General features: G+C 42.3%; 3 protein-coding genes across 3 annotated transcripts in view; 1 reads left to right on the forward strand and 2 right to left on the reverse strand.

Moving 5' to 3' along the window:
- Positions 1 to 1,549, reverse strand: part of ntrk2a (neurotrophic tyrosine kinase, receptor, type 2a) — a 49,132-nt gene extending 47,583 nt beyond the window's left edge. The window contains exon 1 of the mRNA XM_066643927.1: positions 675 to 1,549. Coding sequence (XP_066500024.1) covers positions 675 to 898 — 224 coding nt within the window. The 5' untranslated portion in view covers positions 899 to 1,549. The remainder of the gene's footprint in view (positions 1 to 674) is intronic.
- Positions 1,550 to 3,829: 2,280 nt separating this feature from the next.
- On the reverse strand, positions 3,830 to 6,784 carry rmi1 (RMI1, RecQ mediated genome instability 1, homolog (S. cerevisiae)). Its single transcript, XM_066644427.1, has 2 exons — positions 6,456 to 6,784; positions 3,830 to 5,910 (listed from the first exon to the last, which is right to left on the reverse strand). Exon 2 carries the CDS (start codon positions 5,874 to 5,876, stop codon positions 4,143 to 4,145), a length of 1,734 nt encoding a protein of 577 aa, XP_066500524.1. The 5' UTR covers positions 5,877 to 5,910; positions 6,456 to 6,784; the 3' UTR covers positions 3,830 to 4,142.
- A 244-nt stretch (positions 6,785 to 7,028) lies between these two features.
- On the forward strand, positions 7,029 to 16,668 carry hnrnpk (heterogeneous nuclear ribonucleoprotein K). The gene is made up of 17 exons (XM_066644245.1): positions 7,029 to 7,108; positions 9,628 to 9,686; positions 9,768 to 9,867; positions 10,015 to 10,112; positions 10,194 to 10,250; positions 10,896 to 10,939; positions 11,946 to 12,018; positions 12,131 to 12,244; positions 12,378 to 12,506; positions 13,054 to 13,370; positions 13,611 to 13,658; positions 13,795 to 13,840; positions 14,260 to 14,275; positions 14,375 to 14,407; positions 14,512 to 14,579; positions 14,692 to 14,861; positions 15,530 to 16,668. The coding sequence occupies exons 3-17, from the start codon at positions 9,810 to 9,812 to the stop codon at positions 15,558 to 15,560; spliced, it is 1,302 nt and encodes a 433-aa protein (XP_066500342.1). The 5' UTR covers positions 7,029 to 7,108; positions 9,628 to 9,686; positions 9,768 to 9,809; the 3' UTR covers positions 15,561 to 16,668.
- Positions 16,669 to 16,944: the final 276 nt, after the last annotated feature.

A 16,944-nucleotide genomic window follows, 5' to 3' on the forward strand; every position in this document is an offset into this window, starting at 1 on the left:
TGGGGGTTGTTTGAATGTCCTGACTGTTGAAGAACAGCTGGGTAAGGGGGCTAACAAAGTATGCACAAAAGTCCCCCTGTATGGTACATAGAGCAGAGAGAAAGAAAACTGAGTGCAGACAAATTGTTTTAATGTTATGGACGATTGGTGAATATATAGTAACCACTTATTTAGGGAGAATGTGTCAGCACCTTGGGATCATTGCAGATAAGCAAAAAAATATAAGATTTTCAAATTAAATGTCCAAGATTTAACATGTTGGCAGAAACATCTGGATATTTTTCTTCCACCTGCTGAAAATGCCGCAGTTCAGAAGCAACGGCTTTCTCTGTGTTCATGAAGTTAACATTTAATTCCTAAAACAGACAGAAATACTGTTGTTATCCCAGTTCGAATACCAGAAAACCAGCAATGGCCAGCAGAACACCAGGAAAACTAGTGTGTATAGTGCTCTGGACCCTGCAGAGTGCGTATAGCTAAACTACGGCACCAGACCTTCATAAAACCGCAAAAATCAGCAAGGAATTCCTCATCATTTTTTTCGCTTTGGAATTGTGCACAAACAAATAAGAGTCGCTGGAGAACACTGCCAACCCTGTGCAAAAGTTTGGGCACCCCTTTAGAGAGAGAGAGAGAGAGACACAGACAGACAGAACCCGCGCGCACTCACTCACATGTCTGTGATGTTCTCCATCTCGTGCTCGGTGAGCGCTGGGAACGCAACGAGGCCCCGCTCGGGGTCCGTGCACCACAGCCTGGAGCCCGCGCACGTGCAAGCCGCGGGGCACGGCGAGCTCGGCCTCGAGAGCGCGGCGAGCACGCAGCACAGCGTCCACGCCGCACCGCGCGAGCCCCGCCACAGCCGTAACGCCGCCGTCGCCGCCGCGAGCTGCTGCATCACCGCGCGCGCGCCTCCGCGAGAAATAACCGTCAACAACTGGTCGCTCGCGGCTGTCCTCTCGCCCGCGAGAATGGGGAAAAAAAAACAAGCGGGGGCGTCAAAACCCACGGAAATTAGTCCGTTACTCGCTAGTCCGTCCCGGGTGTAGAGTTGGTGGTCTTAACGCCGCGTAAAAAAAAACACCCCTGAATACTGTCTCCGCCAGGAGAGAGGGCTGAGAGTGTGTGCGCTTCAGTGTGCGACAGAGACGAGTGAGAGCGCGCGCGCGCGTGTGTATATGTGTGTGTTTGGAAAGGAGCGCGAGGGGAGGAGTGCGTGCGTTATCGATCGTGGACGGCGCGCGCGTGACGCTATACAAATGCTTAGTGAAGTAGTGCACAGATAAATGCTGGCCGGTTACATTAGGGGGCCATAAATTTGTGGACACCTGTCCCTCCAAGGGTCTTCTGTTTGTCCATCTTTCCTGACGTCACACCTAGACTGGCGGCTGCTGGAATTTGCTGTGATGATTCGATGGCAGATCAGCGAGCCCAGGTGCTGATGATGAATGATTAGCTCTGGATCACAAGCCTCACTCTATCTCATGCCAAAGGTGCTCGATGGAGCTAAATCAGGGAACACAGTTCCACTGCTCCAGAGCCCAAAAGGGACTTCATATACCCCTGTAGCCGACGCTTGGCATTGAACAGTTGTGAATTTGGGCTTATGTGCAGCTGCTCCCGGGGGTTCCACTTACTGTGGAGATCACAGACCTACGTGTACAGAATCCCTACGTGTATCAGCTCATCGTGAGGGGCGTCTACAAACTTTTGGACACAGAGTGTTTTAATATCGCCCTGGAAACAGACGACGCCTATATGGCGCGCACAGGACCGCGAGAGCTGGGGTGCACGCTCACCGTCGGTACAACGCGCCGTGCACGCGCAGACGCACGCTCCGCCACCGCAGACCCGGCGTGACGTAGGTTATGACGCACAAACGGGGGATATGGGGAATGTGTGTGTGCTTGGGGGGGTCGCCTGTTATAAAAGCAGGTGTTTTGTAAGGGGTGGTAACTATAGCACACAGTTCTTTCTTTTCTCAAAACTCTTACAGTGGTCACCTGTGCATTAGTGTGTATCAGAATGTGTAGTACTGTGCAAAAGTTTTAGGCATCAGAGACTGAGATTTAAAAAGCTATTTATCTATTTAAAAGCTATTTGAACGCCCAACATTAGAATAAAAACAAATAACATTGTTCCAGTGTGATACTCTGTGTGTGAATGTGTTGGCTTAACTTTTTCCCAATCTCTCCTCGTGGCAGTCCATATGATGAGGTTATCATTACAATACCTACTTTTACTGTTTAATAAATACTGATTTTAAACAATGTGTGCTGTTGATTTAACAAATTCATGCAAATCAAGGAGAATCTGAACAAAACATTGTTCTTCAAACTCACACCTACTACTTTATAGAAAAAATATATATTTGTTTGATTTATATTATTTTGTATTTACTGTGATTATATATAATATATATTATATAACTTTATACAAGCACCACACTTACACGTTTTTTATATCTTTATATATGTTTTCTTTATTTTTCTTACTCTATATTAAGAGTATGAAAATTTAGGTGCCTAAGATTTCTGTACACTACTGTATATAAACACTCACACAACAATATATACATTAATAGTGCAATACATTATAAAAAATTCATGTTCACTAAATCTCTTTTGGAAAATCTACAAGACATCCAACCCAGTAAACAAAGAACGTCCCTGGACGTTCAAAATAGGTCTAAAAGTAGTCTGTCCGTCAAGGACATCTTTTAAACGTCAATGGACGTCCAAAATCCATCTTAATAAGTTAGTTAAGTGGTGACCAATCGATAACGTCAGTGGACGTCCAAAACGCGTTTTATACAAGTAATTTATTTCGGGACCAATCGATAACGTCAATGGACGTCCAAAATACGTCTAATAGTCGTCTTTTCAATGTCTGTGTTTGGACGTCTTTTCAACTTTCATTTTCAACCTTAAGAGAACGTTGATTAGACGGCAGTCATTACGTTATTTCAACGTTGAATCAACGGCTAAATGTTTACTGGGAAAGCTTTTCACATTCACAGCATTTGGGAGCGACTTAAAATTCTAATCATGGTACAGAGGCAGGTGAGTGTAGTGTTAGGATTCTTGCGCATTGACTTTTACTGGTGTAGCATGGTGCAAAAATCGAACCTTGGTCTGCTGCAGTGTTACCCACTACACTCCATCTGACCACAAGAACATAATCTAACGGACAAAAAAAAGCCCACATAAGCTACGTAACTTATAAATGGCTCTCAGTGAACCGGAAACTGACAGCAACTCCTCGGTGTGAAGAGAAAGGGGACTGAGTGCGTGGAACTGTTTTACTGAGCACTTTAGACGTGCTTTGAGTCCGATTGGAAAAAGCCAAAACCACGAGTTTCTGCTGCCCCCTACTGGTGACTGGTGAATAAAACACTGCTAAAAAAAAATAATCAATTAATCCCCTAAGGTACTGACTGCTTGTTTTGCTCACGATACGTTTACTAGTGTGTTAAGACATATCTAACGGATATATTATCAGAACACAAACCTTGATTTTCATTTTATGCCTCTTCTATTAAATGATTTTTCTTTTTCTAACATCTGCGTCAGTGTCTAAGTTAGCAGTCGTCTTTCTTTACGGCTGTGAGGAATTCTTAATGTTATTTGTGGTGCAAGGACCCCAAGAGACCACAGTGTGACCTGTGTAATAAAATAATGTTAATACTGAAGAATATTAGGTAACATTGGCCTATTAAATACAAGATTTAGACCAGCTTGGCGTAGTAACCAGTCTAGATAGGACTTTAAACTCATAAGCAGCTGATTCTAAATCAGTTTTACAACTTTATTCAAGTAACATTTCAATCATATCAACAGTAATAAGTAAAACAATATAAACACATGGGAATGCCAAAGGTCTTCTGGCAAATACCTGCCAAACAATGATCTTAAAGGATAAACACACTTAATTAAAGTTAGAAAAATTATTGAAGATGGAACTTTAAAAAACAGTCAATTCTTTCATCAATTCAAGGGTGTTTCTGTCCATTCTTTCACAGTGAAAAGTAAATTCAATAGCATGGTCCTGAAAGGATGTGGACTTGGCTGCCACTGATACCAGCACCTAGGAACACCTGGAATGTCAGAATTGGAAAATGCAACTATAAAAGCTTGTATTTCTTAACTTTTCCTTTCAGTTACCCTCCTCTGTAGCTCAAAGCACTCTCTGTCTGTCAAAGGATCAGCTTTCAGTAGCACGCTTTTCCCTGATGGCTCTAACCGTACACTCATCACACAGCACATATCTACCAGCTCCCTCTGACAGTTCTGTACCCCAGCATCTACCACTCCACGCTTTGCTGGGTCCTTCCTTAGAGCTCTGGATTCCGTCGCTGAGAAGCCAATCAGATTCGACAGCAAAGTGTCACACAGGTCCACATCTAGGTATCCGGTGCCGTCCGAAATGGTGGCCCCGAGTTTCCATTCCCCACCGCTACTGCTCAGTCTTCCAAGTAGGGTGACAATAAAGGCCTGAAGACGCACAATTTGAACAGTAGGGGGAGGCCAAAAATCATCCTTCAAAACGCACAGGTAGTTGAGGACTGACCTGTCAGCGTTAGCTTTATCTCTGTGGTTATGTGCCGTAATCTGTGCTCCATTATTAGTGCTAGAGGATGCAGGCTCATATCTAGCCATCTTTGGTTCTGGGGAGGAGAAGGAATCGTCTGAAGCCCCAGTAACGGGAATGTGGTCTGAGAATCCTCGAAGCAAGGGCAGCTGGCTGGTCTGATCGCATGGCCTTGCAGAGTCAAAGCTTGAAACAGCCAGTCGTTCCCCACTGCCATTCCTGGGTGAAATCTCCTGATCTGTAGGTGTCATAATGTCGTCCAGCTCTTCCATCGGAATGTCATCAAAGTCCTCTGTGACATGGTCATTGTTCTCTGGAACGTGGTCAAAATTCTCGGGAATGTCTTCAAAGTCATCTGGAACATAGTCGAAATTATCAGGAATGTCATCAAAGTTTTCATCCGCAAGTTCAACTACGTCCCGGCCTCTAGAAGTAGGTGGAACTTGAACAGAAGGCACAGAGTGACGGCTTTGATTGGTTTGGTTTTGGTTGGTTATGACAGAGGCTTGCGAGACTAGGCTGCCACCATTACTGTCATAACCACTGTCCAGTGTACGCCCACCTACCTGAGCCTCACCAGCTGCTTCTAGACCAGCAAGAAGCTCCTGATCATCTGGTTCTGCTGCTTGCACCTGGTCATCCTCAGGCAACCCAAGGGTCCTGCACAACACTTTGGCCTGGGAATGTCTCTCTACCAACAGCTCCACCTCCCCACCTAGAACCCTCACATTCTCCGGTTTCAGTAGCAGAACCCCAAGACGTACCGCCACTTTTCCCACAACCTGGAGTTTGGTGCCGGGCGGAAGACTGGCATTAAGGGCTGGGATGGGTTGGTACTCCATGCCCTCCAGACTCTGCACCCCATCAGTAAGTTGAAGCATTAGCATGCGTGTTGGCTTGGCCTCCCATGGCTTCTGAGTGGCCTGTGTGACGGCAGTGACCTGTTCGTTGGTACAGTCAGTACCTCGGACACGCTGCAGCTGAGAGTAAACTGGTTGACTCACATCAAGCAGGGAGTCCATCTGGAGGCAGTAGCAGCTATTCAACTCCGTCTTCTCGACCTCTGAAACTCCTGCAGGCAGGACTGGATGGGCAAGATCTCGAAGGTCTGTGAGTAACCACTGGTCCAGAACCTGTTGGTTTAGTTGGGCTTGTGAGACGACCGAACCTCCAGCTTCCTCCTGTACCCATTCCACACAAGCCTCCAGCCAAGTCTGAGGAACCTGCACTTGATATGTGGAGCGCAGCCAAGCCTGGGTAACCTGAGCATCACCTGCTGCTGGCATCCTTTTTGCTGTCCAATAGATCAGCTCCCTACACCTATTGGGGTATCACAAAAATGAAGACATTTGGTAACAGATAATTGATTTTAATAAGGGATTTTTTTCCCTAAAGAGTTCATTTCAGATGTCATGTTTGCAATAAGGTGAGCATAGAAGGCAAAGCATCTTTGTACTCTACTACCGGCTCTAGCATACTTTGAGAGATTCCAAAACATTCCCAGGCCTGCCAGGATGTATAATAACCCCAGTGAGCCATGGGTCTACCTCATGTCCAACTTCCAATGTGCCATGCCTGGTATATCTCTTGAGGGGAGGGTATTATTCACCATACAATTTGAATAATAATTCTGCATACGCCTTATGATTTTAAAAGTTTGAAACTAGGTTTCCTAGGAACACCTAAATGCCCTCTGGGTGCTCGGGATGGACTGTCTTCTGCTCTGCTCGTTTGTCTTCTTCCCTAAAAGCATTAATATCCCACCTTCCCACATATACATAACCTTTACTGGAAAAAAAAACAATCAACAACGGGTTAAAATACATGGGCAGTAACAGAGCAGCAAAAGAACAAAACATACTCACTATGTCAACCTAATTCCCTCAGGCTTGTTTAAGTTTCGAAGCGATCCTCAAAGAGGTAAATCACTTCATACAGTTTTGACGCCACGATTTAGTTCTAAAAGCATTGCATGAGTCTCTGAAAAATATCTTTACGTAAAGGTGTGCAACTATCTGCACCAAAACATTTTCGCGGCTAGTACGTTACCAAGCAGCCGAACTGACATAGAGGCGTGGAGAGTCGACTCCCAAATAATCAATTCCTCGACTCCGAGTTGTCGTGGAGTCCGTATCTATTTTTGCCCACAGACTCTGAGGGTCTAAGCAAATATTTAAATGTACATTGTGTAATATGACTTAAATTGTGATGGTACTTTCTTTTTATCTATCGCTTTGTTACTGTATTGGTTACAAATAAGTGGAGCCGCAGAGCCGACTCCATGAATTCCAACGACATGACTCGAGCAGAACAATTGCGTAGGAGGCGGGAAAACTAAGATTGGCAGCTAATTTAACAAATTAATGCTCATTTGCCCGCCCTTAACTGAGTTTTGACCAATACGAATGTGACTTGTTATGGAGGGACGAACTCTGATTGGCTGACTCTGCGGCGGCTTTTTCTTTCTTCCTCAGGCTTTTGGGCCTCATCTGTTTGTTGGAGGCTAGACGCGGAGAAGGTTGGTTGCCATGTTTTTCGTTGTGAAATAAATATACAGGTTCACCATGTTTGTTTGCCGTTTCTTTTATGTTTTTAACTCCGTATTCTGTTTTCGGTGCGTTTGCGCTTGAATTTCTAGCTTGACGTTCTATGTAATATCTGAACTGGGAAGCGGCGTTTATGCTATTGTTGTTGCTGGGTGTTTGGTGGTGCTTCCGCTTGGTGGTTAGCCTAACATATGCTAATGTTTTAAGCTTGTCTTTCATTTTCGTCTTACTCCGTTTTTATTCGGTCCTATTAAAACAACTGATTTCGATAGTGTTGTGCATTATCTGTAGAATAGGTCAAACTAGGTGCAAAACACAACGGTAAAGTATTTATGAAAGCAGTTACAAGCGCCCAGCGTTCTCGGCGATTCGACTTCACCGCCAGCTTCTTGTTCGACTTCCCCAGTCCACCTTAAACGGCGCTGCGGTTTGAATGTAACTGATGCGTCGTTTAAGGTGGAACGAAAAATGGGAACGAGCAAAGAGTAAGAGGAAATTAGCTTGGCTAGGTGGCCTCTTTCACCTATTGTTTGAGTCGGGGCTGCTGCTCAGCAACCGAAAGGTTATGTTGTGGAGAAAAGACGTTTAAGATTGAAAGATGATTTTTTTTTGTTTTAGTTTGCTCGACAGCTGAGGTAGTTACTGGACGGGTGATATATCTGGAATTATCTTGTATATCTACGTAGCCTTTGATGGCAGCAATCCTTCATAATAAAATTAAGGCGTATACACGACTTAATGTTGCATGGGAACGACTTGTCTCATAAAGATATAACATTGGTCTTGTAATCTCAATTTTGTTTTCGAAGGAGGCCTGCAGCTGACATTGTTTCATAACAAATTTAAGACGTGCAAACGCGACGTATAACGTGTGGGAACAAGATATGTAATGCTTGGGAACGACCTAAGTGTCTTTTTCCTGGGTATTTTCCCTTTTTAGGTTAATCCTATGAAATGTCTTTTTGTCCCCTACGGTTTTTAAGCAGTTTAAGCCCTCCCCTCTGTGAAATTTAGTTTTATCTAGTGATAGATAAATCAGTTTGCCTACGGTCCTAGGAGAGTTTACAGTTAACGGGCCAATATAGGGAAAATATCTTGCTGGCTGTTTTATTGAGTGAATGTGATGTGGACCATTTTAAAACTTACCAATGTCTGTAGACACTAAGTGTCGTTAACAACCCGTTTTGAGTTCTGGGTAATATCCAGATCAGTAACAACTGCTTCAGCCTACAACACTTTAGCCCTGCCTTTTATACTGAAATTAAGAGACGAGCATCTCATTTGAAAGAGTTGGTACCTCAGACGTTTTATATGGAAGTGTCGGGGATATGTAGGTTATTGGACCTTTTAAAACAGCCTGATTGTGAATTGATAAATGGGGTTAAAAAGCAGGTTTCTTAAGTATTTCTCTCTAGTCATGTGAAAAACAGTGAGCTTTGTTTCCTTGTTTTGTGGTTTGCCCTTAGTTATGAATGTCTTTCATATTTTTCATATCTTTCATATTTGTATCTACTTGAAGGCTGTTTTGGGGTTGTTGTGTGATGATACTGATAAGTTGTGTTTGTTTATATTATTTATAAAAATGTTTTCTTAAAGGCAGTGTAAGAAAAGATGTGTTGCTTTTTGAGTATCTAAGTCTCATCTGATCAGAGATCAGTGGTGATTTCACAGTAGGATTGCTTACTGGCCAGTGCCCAAGGGCCTCTGGGCCTCATTTCATAGGACTGAGGAAGCTTTAAAACTCAACAACAGCCACCACAGGTTTAAACATTAATAATGTTTGGCTCATTCAGCAGTGGTTCTACTAACTAAATGAATCATGGAATGAAGAGAACCCATTTAAACAATTATTTAAATTAGTTATTTGATAAGACTAACAGATGTCCTGTATTGTATTAAATTTTTATTTTTATTATAACATGTGCTATTAGCTACAATACAGATACAGTGTGTGTTATATTTGTGAGTACCACACTTGGCAACATATTTGACTGTGTAAAAAAGATAAGTGGTCTGTAATATGTGACACACACACCCCTATGGACACTTTCGAGTCACCAATCCACCTACCAATTTGTGTTTTTGGACAGTTGGAGGACACTGGAAGATCGCAACAATGTCCTCACAGATAGTCACCTGGAGTGGGACTTGAACCTCCTTGGAAAATCTGATTCAAGTCTTAATTCAAGATACACAATAGTATACAGCACACTACTGTGTCTCATTTTGGTCATAATCTTCCAGCAGGGTCCCAGAAATGCCCAAACACTGTTTATTTATATATATATATTTGTGTGCATGTTGCTACATGTTATAATGGTGTGGAGGGGTGTTCCAAAATGTACTTAAGAGTGTGGGGTTTCAGCTCTCTTCTGGTTTTTGACATCTAAAACAATTTTTTTTAACACAATTTAATAAGTGAATGATCTAATTCTTTAAGGATATGAACTCACATGACTCTTCCCCCCGCCCCCCTTGCCTTTATTTACAGACCTTGTGGGTTTAACCACTGCCAGACATTGAAAACCACACTGGGCTTATAAATCTTTGGTAAGTTTTCAAGGCTAAAGGTTAGTTTTTTAACATTTTTTGAAAATCATGTTTATAATATAGGCTTCTCGTCCTTATTAGGTTATTAGGTCTTTCAGGTTTGCAGGAAAGGCAGTGTAAATAATGGACACAGAAAACGAACAACAGGAAGAGGAGACCACATTCAGCACAGAGAGCAATGGTAAGATATAGATATAGTTGATTGGTACCATGTCCTGTGAGAGTGAGCTTCAGTTTATTTTACATATTTCTACGTTAAATAACATGTTTTTATATATTGCGGACTATGCATTGGGGCGGCTGCTTATGGTTATACATGTCTTCCCAGGCAAGCGTCCTGCAGAGGACGGTGATGATGAACCTACATATAAACGTTCCCGAAAGTCAGAGGAAGTAGTGGAGCTGCGTGTATTGCTGCAGAGCAAAGTGAGCGTCTTTTTAATACATCAAAGGATCGTCGTAATTCAAGACACGTGTTGTGGCTAACTGCTTTTATTTTTCATCTAGAATGCAGGAGCAGTGATTGGGAAGGCAGGCAAGAATATTAAAGCTCTGCGCACAGACGTGAGTACATGGCGATCTAGTTTTTCAGCCTAGTACACACACGCAAACCTACATGCATGTGTATAGAGGGACTGTAAACTGTGATAAGCAGAGCAGACTTTTGTGTGCAGTAGAGTAATGTTACCATGTTAGTGTCTTTGAAAACAAACACAACATCTTGTAGACTTTGTCGCCTTTTTTGCATAATTGAAGTAAGTAAACAGATTATGAAGAGATTTAAAATCTCTGGAGTTCTGGTAAAAAGTCTTGTGTTATCTTTAAGTAACTTTAAATGTATTTAGCAGCAAGCATAGCCCAGTAGTATTTTGTACAGGCCAAAACACATGCTCATTGCTCTTTTCTTCTTGTCCTGTCCTCCATTCTCCTCCAACATTATGAGAGTATGAAATCGCAGTGAAGTTTTTTACAATTAAAAATGTACTCCTCTTCCACTCCCTCTCCCCTTTTCCTTGTTTTTGTTTTTATTTATTTATTTTTGGCCAATTCCCATATTCTGGATCGACTTGTCCCGCCCACCTGCGTTGCCGCCTGACCTCCTGACTCCCCGGTTGGCCCCGCCCATAATCGTGCCCTCCCTATTGGGCGCCTTACTTGATTGACATCTGTGTGCTTGATTGCTCTGGGTGGTTGGCCCCGCCCCTGCAGTACAATGCCACTGTGTCAGTCCCAGACAGCAGTGGGCCCGAGCGGTACGTGCCACTCAGATACTCCAACCTCCAAGTACTGTCAGCACTGTTACTGCCAATATCAGTACTGTTAATGATGTCCTTGTACCAGAATACTCCCTATTGCCATAAACGGCCACTCATGTGTTATATATGATTACAATACTGTCAGTTATAATGCTGTAATGATATGTTAAATGCCTGTTCTGCCATCTGTCATTTAATGACTCCCTCCCTTTCAAAGGTGCTATCTCTCTTCGTCCTCACCCAAGAAAAGACCAAAAATACACTATTATAATATAGTCTGTCTTGCTTGAGCTTTTTTTAAAGCATATTTGCACTGTTGATCAATGTTTTACTCTTCTGTTAACATTTCTTGCTAATGAAAAGATCATTTATATAAGGGTGAGGGGGCAGTGCAAAATTCAGTAATTACTCTTCTCATGTTCTGTTTGTATTGTTGATGTGTTTCTGTGGTATTTGGCTTATTTGGAGAGCCCAAAGACTGATTGCTGCCAGTGATCCTTGCTGTGCATCTCTTCTCCTCAACATTTTCCCTGTTTGTCCCCAATCTGTCCATCTATCCTCTAACGGTGAAGGAGTTCTTGCTTCACTTACTCATTCCACACCTTAGATTCTTCTCCTCTGTTTCCCCTTCTCTTGCCCATTGAGTTTCCTCCCCTCCATCCTGTGTCATCAGAGCTAACGTGTGCTAAAGCTCTTGACCACTCCTTTACTACACAAAGTGCATCTCCTCCTCTTCTCCATCCTGCCTTTTCAGGGACCGGATGGAGCTTCACCTTATTTTTGTTTCCTCTTTTGCTGCGCCTCATCACTCCTTTTCTGTGCAGTCAAAAAGCATGAGGGAGTGCATGACCACACAGCTAGCCTGTGGATAATTCATTCAGACACAGTACAGCAGACAGGCTCTGACAAGAGTGAAATGTTGCAGGGGTACATTACACTACTCTAATAGTTGTTTTTACTCTCATCTTTCCCTGCGTGACACAATTCATTCACACGCTTAAAGGATCCTCAGTATCAGTGCCGACATCCCAACTGTGGCTGATATTCTGCTGAAAATCATCCCCACGTTGGAGGAGGTGAGAGCGCTGTTCTTTGTGTTTAACGTGTTATACCTTTTTAGTACACTTTAATTGATCTGTTTGGAAACATTGTATTGTAAAATCTGCCTCTCCTGATTGGTTTCTACAGTACCAGCATCATAAAGGGACAGACTTTGACTGTGAGTTGAGGCTGCTGATCCATCAGAGCTTAGCAGGCAGCATAATTGGTGTAAAGGGGGCAAAAATCAAAGAGCTGCGTGAGGTGAGGCTTGCTGGAATCTCTAACTAAAAGGCCTGCCCTTGTTGGATTGGTTCTTCTATAAAACAGTTGGTGGAAATTGGTGAATACCGCACTAGAGTGCATTGTAATGTCACTGAATTATTTATTATTCCAGAGCACTCAGACAACAATCAAGCTGTTCCAGGAGTGCTGCCCTCAGTCGACTGACCGTGTGGTGCTAGTCGGAGGCAAAGCTGAAAAGGTTGTCGAGTGTATTAAGACCATGCTGGAACTCATTGTTGAGGTAAAGTATAATCATGCTTTCTGCTCTTGTAATCATTATATTTCTGCTGAATGATAAAGGTTTTACAAATTCTAGACTCCAACAAAAAGAAAAATATTAAGAGCTTGTAAATAATTAGCTCATCATTTGACCAATCAGCAGAAAACCTGATCCCTTAAATAGTTTCAGCCACAGATGCTTTGCCCACTACTTGATGGAGAGTCTGATGCTTTTTAGTATGTTAAGCTGGTCTCACTGTCTGGGTTCTGCCAGTTGCGTTCTAAATGGGCATCTGCCTCCTCCTACACATCAAGCTAAAAATAACAGACTTTAGATTGGTCTTTTTGTATGTCAGTCAAATTTCTTCTCTTGCAGTAGTAGGCTGTTCTACTATGTTAATTGAAGAAAGGTACTAGACTCTCCCTAGAGAGCCTGTCAATGTGACACTATCCCCTAGGTGCTCGTGTTGTCTTTGTGGTGTTATTTGTATTGTTTTGTGAATTTGCAATGAGGTGTTGTATATTGTTTTTATTAATTTTATTTTTCTTTTACATTAATGTTTTTCTAGGCACCTATTAAAGGTCGCGCCCAGCCATACGACCCCAATTTTTACGATGAAACTTATGACTATGGTGGCTACACCATGTATGAGGAACGAGGCCGCCGTCCAATGGGAGGCTTCCCTTCAAGGGATCGTGGCAGTGGTGGTGGATTTGAACGCATGCCGCCCCGTGGCGGACGTGGAGGTCACCATGTGCCACACAGCAGGAGAGACTACGACGAAATGAGCCCACGCAGGGGCCCCCCTCCACCCCGTGGAGGCGGCAGGGGAGGTGGACGCCCTCCACGGAGCATGCACATGGGACCGCCCCACCACCGCAGAGGGTGAGCCGACTGAATGATACATAATGCTATATTTTACAGTTGATGTCTGATTCTCTTTATATCACCTTATTTATGGTCTTTTTCATTAGTTAATCTTAGTTGCAATCCAACTAAGATTTGAGTAATTTTATTATATATTCACTTATGGAAATGAATTAACTATGTAACAGCGGCTAAATGTTGAAAAGTGCATTATTGACGTTTCCATGCTGGCGACTGACAAGCTTTGTGTGTTTATAGGGACGAGCAGTACTACAGCTCCCACCGCAGCCACTCAGATGACAGACAGTAAGTTCACCCTATCAATTCAGCATGTCCTTTTTAGTTTTGAGGTTTAACTTAAGACCTCTATACATTCAGAGGTAGATTAATCTCTACAGATGAATTTATAAATGAACACATTTTATTTGCTCTGTTTTTCCAGTGGGGAAAGGAGAGGCAGACCCCGGGACCGTTACAGTAGTAACATGGTGAGTACGTCTTTATATTTTGATATATTGAAATGCAATTATACAATTTATTAATCAATTAGAAAGAGAAAACGAGATGTAATCTTCAGTGGTAACTTTGGCTTTGACTTTGGCCTAAACTAGAGTGAAACTATGCAAACTCAAACCGGCCTAAACTAGAGAGTGAAGCTATGCAAACTCAAAACGGTGTCCATGCCAAGTGTCCTCCCACACTTTAATGGCAGATGGTCGGCAGAGAGACACAGCAGCTGCCCACTGTTACCTGGCAACAGATACTCTTGAATTGCTAGTTTCCATAGAAACAGAAGGGCGACTGAAGGCAGGCATTGGTTTATTGTTAGTTTCCTAAAAACGGTGTGCGTTTGGGGTTCTTAGTTTTTTCTTTTTCTTTTCCCTCCCCTGTTTATCCTCCTCTGCAGAATGATGGTGGTTATGGTAAGTCTTAATTACATCATTTATACAGTGATAAGAATGTTTTAATGTTCAAAATGCAAAATATGTCAATTTTATTAATCTCCACCCCCTCCCCCCCAGACAACAACTCGTCATGGGACAACTATCAAGCTGGTAAGATTTATTTCCTGTATGCTGGTGAACTGGAAATAAATGAAATACTGTCAGCTTTTTATGGTAACCTTGGCTCTTGTCGATTTGTTTTGGGTTTTGTTCAGGTGGAAGGGGCAACTATGGTGATATGGGAGGCCCTGTCATCACAACACAAGTGACCATTCCCAAAGATGTGAGCATGACCAATAGAATCCATATACAGTCCAGGCCTCCATAAATTGCTTCAGGAACTGTGCAAGCATTTGTACATTATGCACATTATTTTCATATCCCCACCACCACAGTTGGCGGGCTCAATCATTGGAAAGGGTGGCCAGAGGATTAAGCAGATACGCCATGAATCCGGAGCTTCAATCAAAATTGACGAGCCCCTGCAGGGCTCAGAAGATCGCATCATCACTATCACAGGCACCCAGGACCAGATTCAGAACGCACAGTACCTGTTGCAGAACAGGTAACTCCCACAGTGTCTTAAGACTGGTCTTTCTTTGCCCCCCTTTTCCAAATACTTGGTTTGGTTTGGGCATTCATTTTACTTTCCTTGAATTCTTTGTATTTTAATTCAGTTACCATACAGCAAGAAACTGCTCTGCTGCTGTGTGGCCAGAGGGCACGCTTTGTGTGATCATTTTCAGTCCAGTAACCTTTATTTGCATTCCGTTGTTTGCTTTTTGACTAGATCTAGTGTTGACACGTTTTGTGAAGCCTGTTGAACCACTGCTGAGGACTTTTCATGTGTATATTTGTGTATGTATTAATCCATATTTTGCCCACAAGTCAATTCTTTATCATGGCGCTTTCTTTGGTGGTGGTAAGCTCCATACCGAAGGATTCATGAAATGTTTAAAAGCTAAATAACCTTTGAATCATCATCATAATGACACTGTCCATGGATGGGACTGAAGCCAAAAATAGGTGAGACTAGCTCTTGAGCTTTCTGTAGGTTGTTTGCATGAATGAACACAAATTTACTCCAGTGTCAGGAGGAAAATCACCACACTCCTGAAGTGCAAGGGTTGGCCTGAATGTACTCACTCGAGAAATGGCTTGAAAAGACTCTTTGGTTTTAGACTTAATGCTTTTTCCAGTGGTGATTGACCCTTGTCATTTTCCTCCCTACAGTGCTCTCCACCTTCTGGGACACCATGACTAACCGGCCCGTCTCCACCTCTCTCAGGACCTCCAGTCCACTGCAGCTCCACTCCAGCTCTTTGCTTCCAGCAGTGCTGTCTGACTCCAGGCACACGCACGTCTGTGAAAACCTCCCTCGATCACCTTGTAAACAACAGACGTTTCTATTTTCTGGTTGAGTACTTTCAATCCTGTGTAGGGATATGTTCACATTTTCTGGTCTTTGAGAGATAATGTTTAGCTTGGCCGTTTTTATCTTTCATTTTGTTACAAGCGGCACACTTCCAGTGCCTCACACAAACACCCAACACAGCTATGTAAGGGTTTGTTTTTTTTTGTTTATTGTTTGCTAATGTCGGTTGTCTTTTTTGCTCCAAGCAAGTTGGTGTGAGCATTTGTCTTTGCTTTTCTTCTCAACCAACCATCCAAATCAGACCAGAATGTACTCAGATACTTAGATTTTGTATAATTTTTTTTTTTAATAACCTTTTTTTCTTTTACTGAGCTGAAGAAAACTTTATTGTGGCTGTATGGAGAAAATTCTATGTAAATATCCAATGATTTATATGGAAAGAATGTCTGTATATTCAACATAGTTCCCGTACATGTTCTGTCAGTGTGTTGGTCTCTCCTCTGCCGTAGAACTCCAGGATTTGCTGTGGCTCTTCTGCAGAATGCCGTAAAATGTGGAGATATTATCTAAATGTTGGTGGTTGTTTCCTTCCCTTTCTCCAGTTTTTGCTGGGCTTTTAAAACCCAGTATTTATTCAGTCTGCTCTACCTCTGGAATTTTATAGGCTTGCCACTCTAAAATGACCCCCACAGTAATTTTGTTTTTTTATTTTTACACGGAGAAAGTGCATATAAAGTTATAAATTAGATTGTATTGTTAGGGCAGAGCAGTAATTTGAGTTTGCGCCCTCTATTTGCTTTTTCATATTTTTATTTTATTTTTTTACTCAACTTGTCTTCTTCTCCCAGACACATTTGTAGAAATTTGTCCTGTTGTCTGAAATAAAAGAAATGGCAGTTTTTATGAAATCTGGGTGAACTCTGCAGTGTTTCTTTGTAAAATTGACAATCTTTACATGTTACAGTGGAATCCTTTCACTGACATACGTCTCAGAGAGGTCTAAATGTGAGTTTGAACAAATAAATGATTAATTTCCAAGTTATTCTTAATTAGTTTCAGTTTCTTTAAAATTGTAGTGATTGTACAGAAGGAACCAGGGCTCAGAAGCATGTAACTTTACATCCAAACAGTGAGCCCTTCACATCTATAGTTTTGAAAGCAGCAACATTGGAAATGTAAATTTAATAGAATACATTTTAAAATCAGTTTAAAATAAAATGGTAAACTTAAAGGTTTAAGTGTAAATTTTTGAACATTAGTAAATTCACTGATA

This window comes from Hoplias malabaricus, chromosome 14, assembly GCF_029633855.1.
Source record: "Hoplias malabaricus isolate fHopMal1 chromosome 14, fHopMal1.hap1, whole genome shotgun sequence".
Taxonomy (NCBI): Eukaryota; Metazoa; Chordata; class Actinopteri; order Characiformes; family Erythrinidae; genus Hoplias; species Hoplias malabaricus.

Excerpts from the sequence above, each read along its gene's own strand:
- rmi1 (XM_066644427.1), bottom strand. The coding sequence starts at position 5,876 with ATGCCAGCAGCAGGTGATGCTCAGGTTACCCAGGCTTGGCTGCGCTCC.
- hnrnpk (XM_066644245.1), top strand. The coding sequence starts at position 9,810 with ATGGACACAGAAAACGAACAACAGGAAGAGGAGACCACATTCAGCACA. Across the intron at positions 12,245-12,377 it reads AAATCAAAGAGCTGCGTGAG|AGCACTCAGACAACAATCAA; the intron begins GTGAGGCTTGCT and ends TTATTATTCCAG. Across the intron at positions 13,371-13,610 it reads CCGCCCCACCACCGCAGAGG|GGACGAGCAGTACTACAGCT; the intron begins GTGAGCCGACTG and ends GTGTGTTTATAG.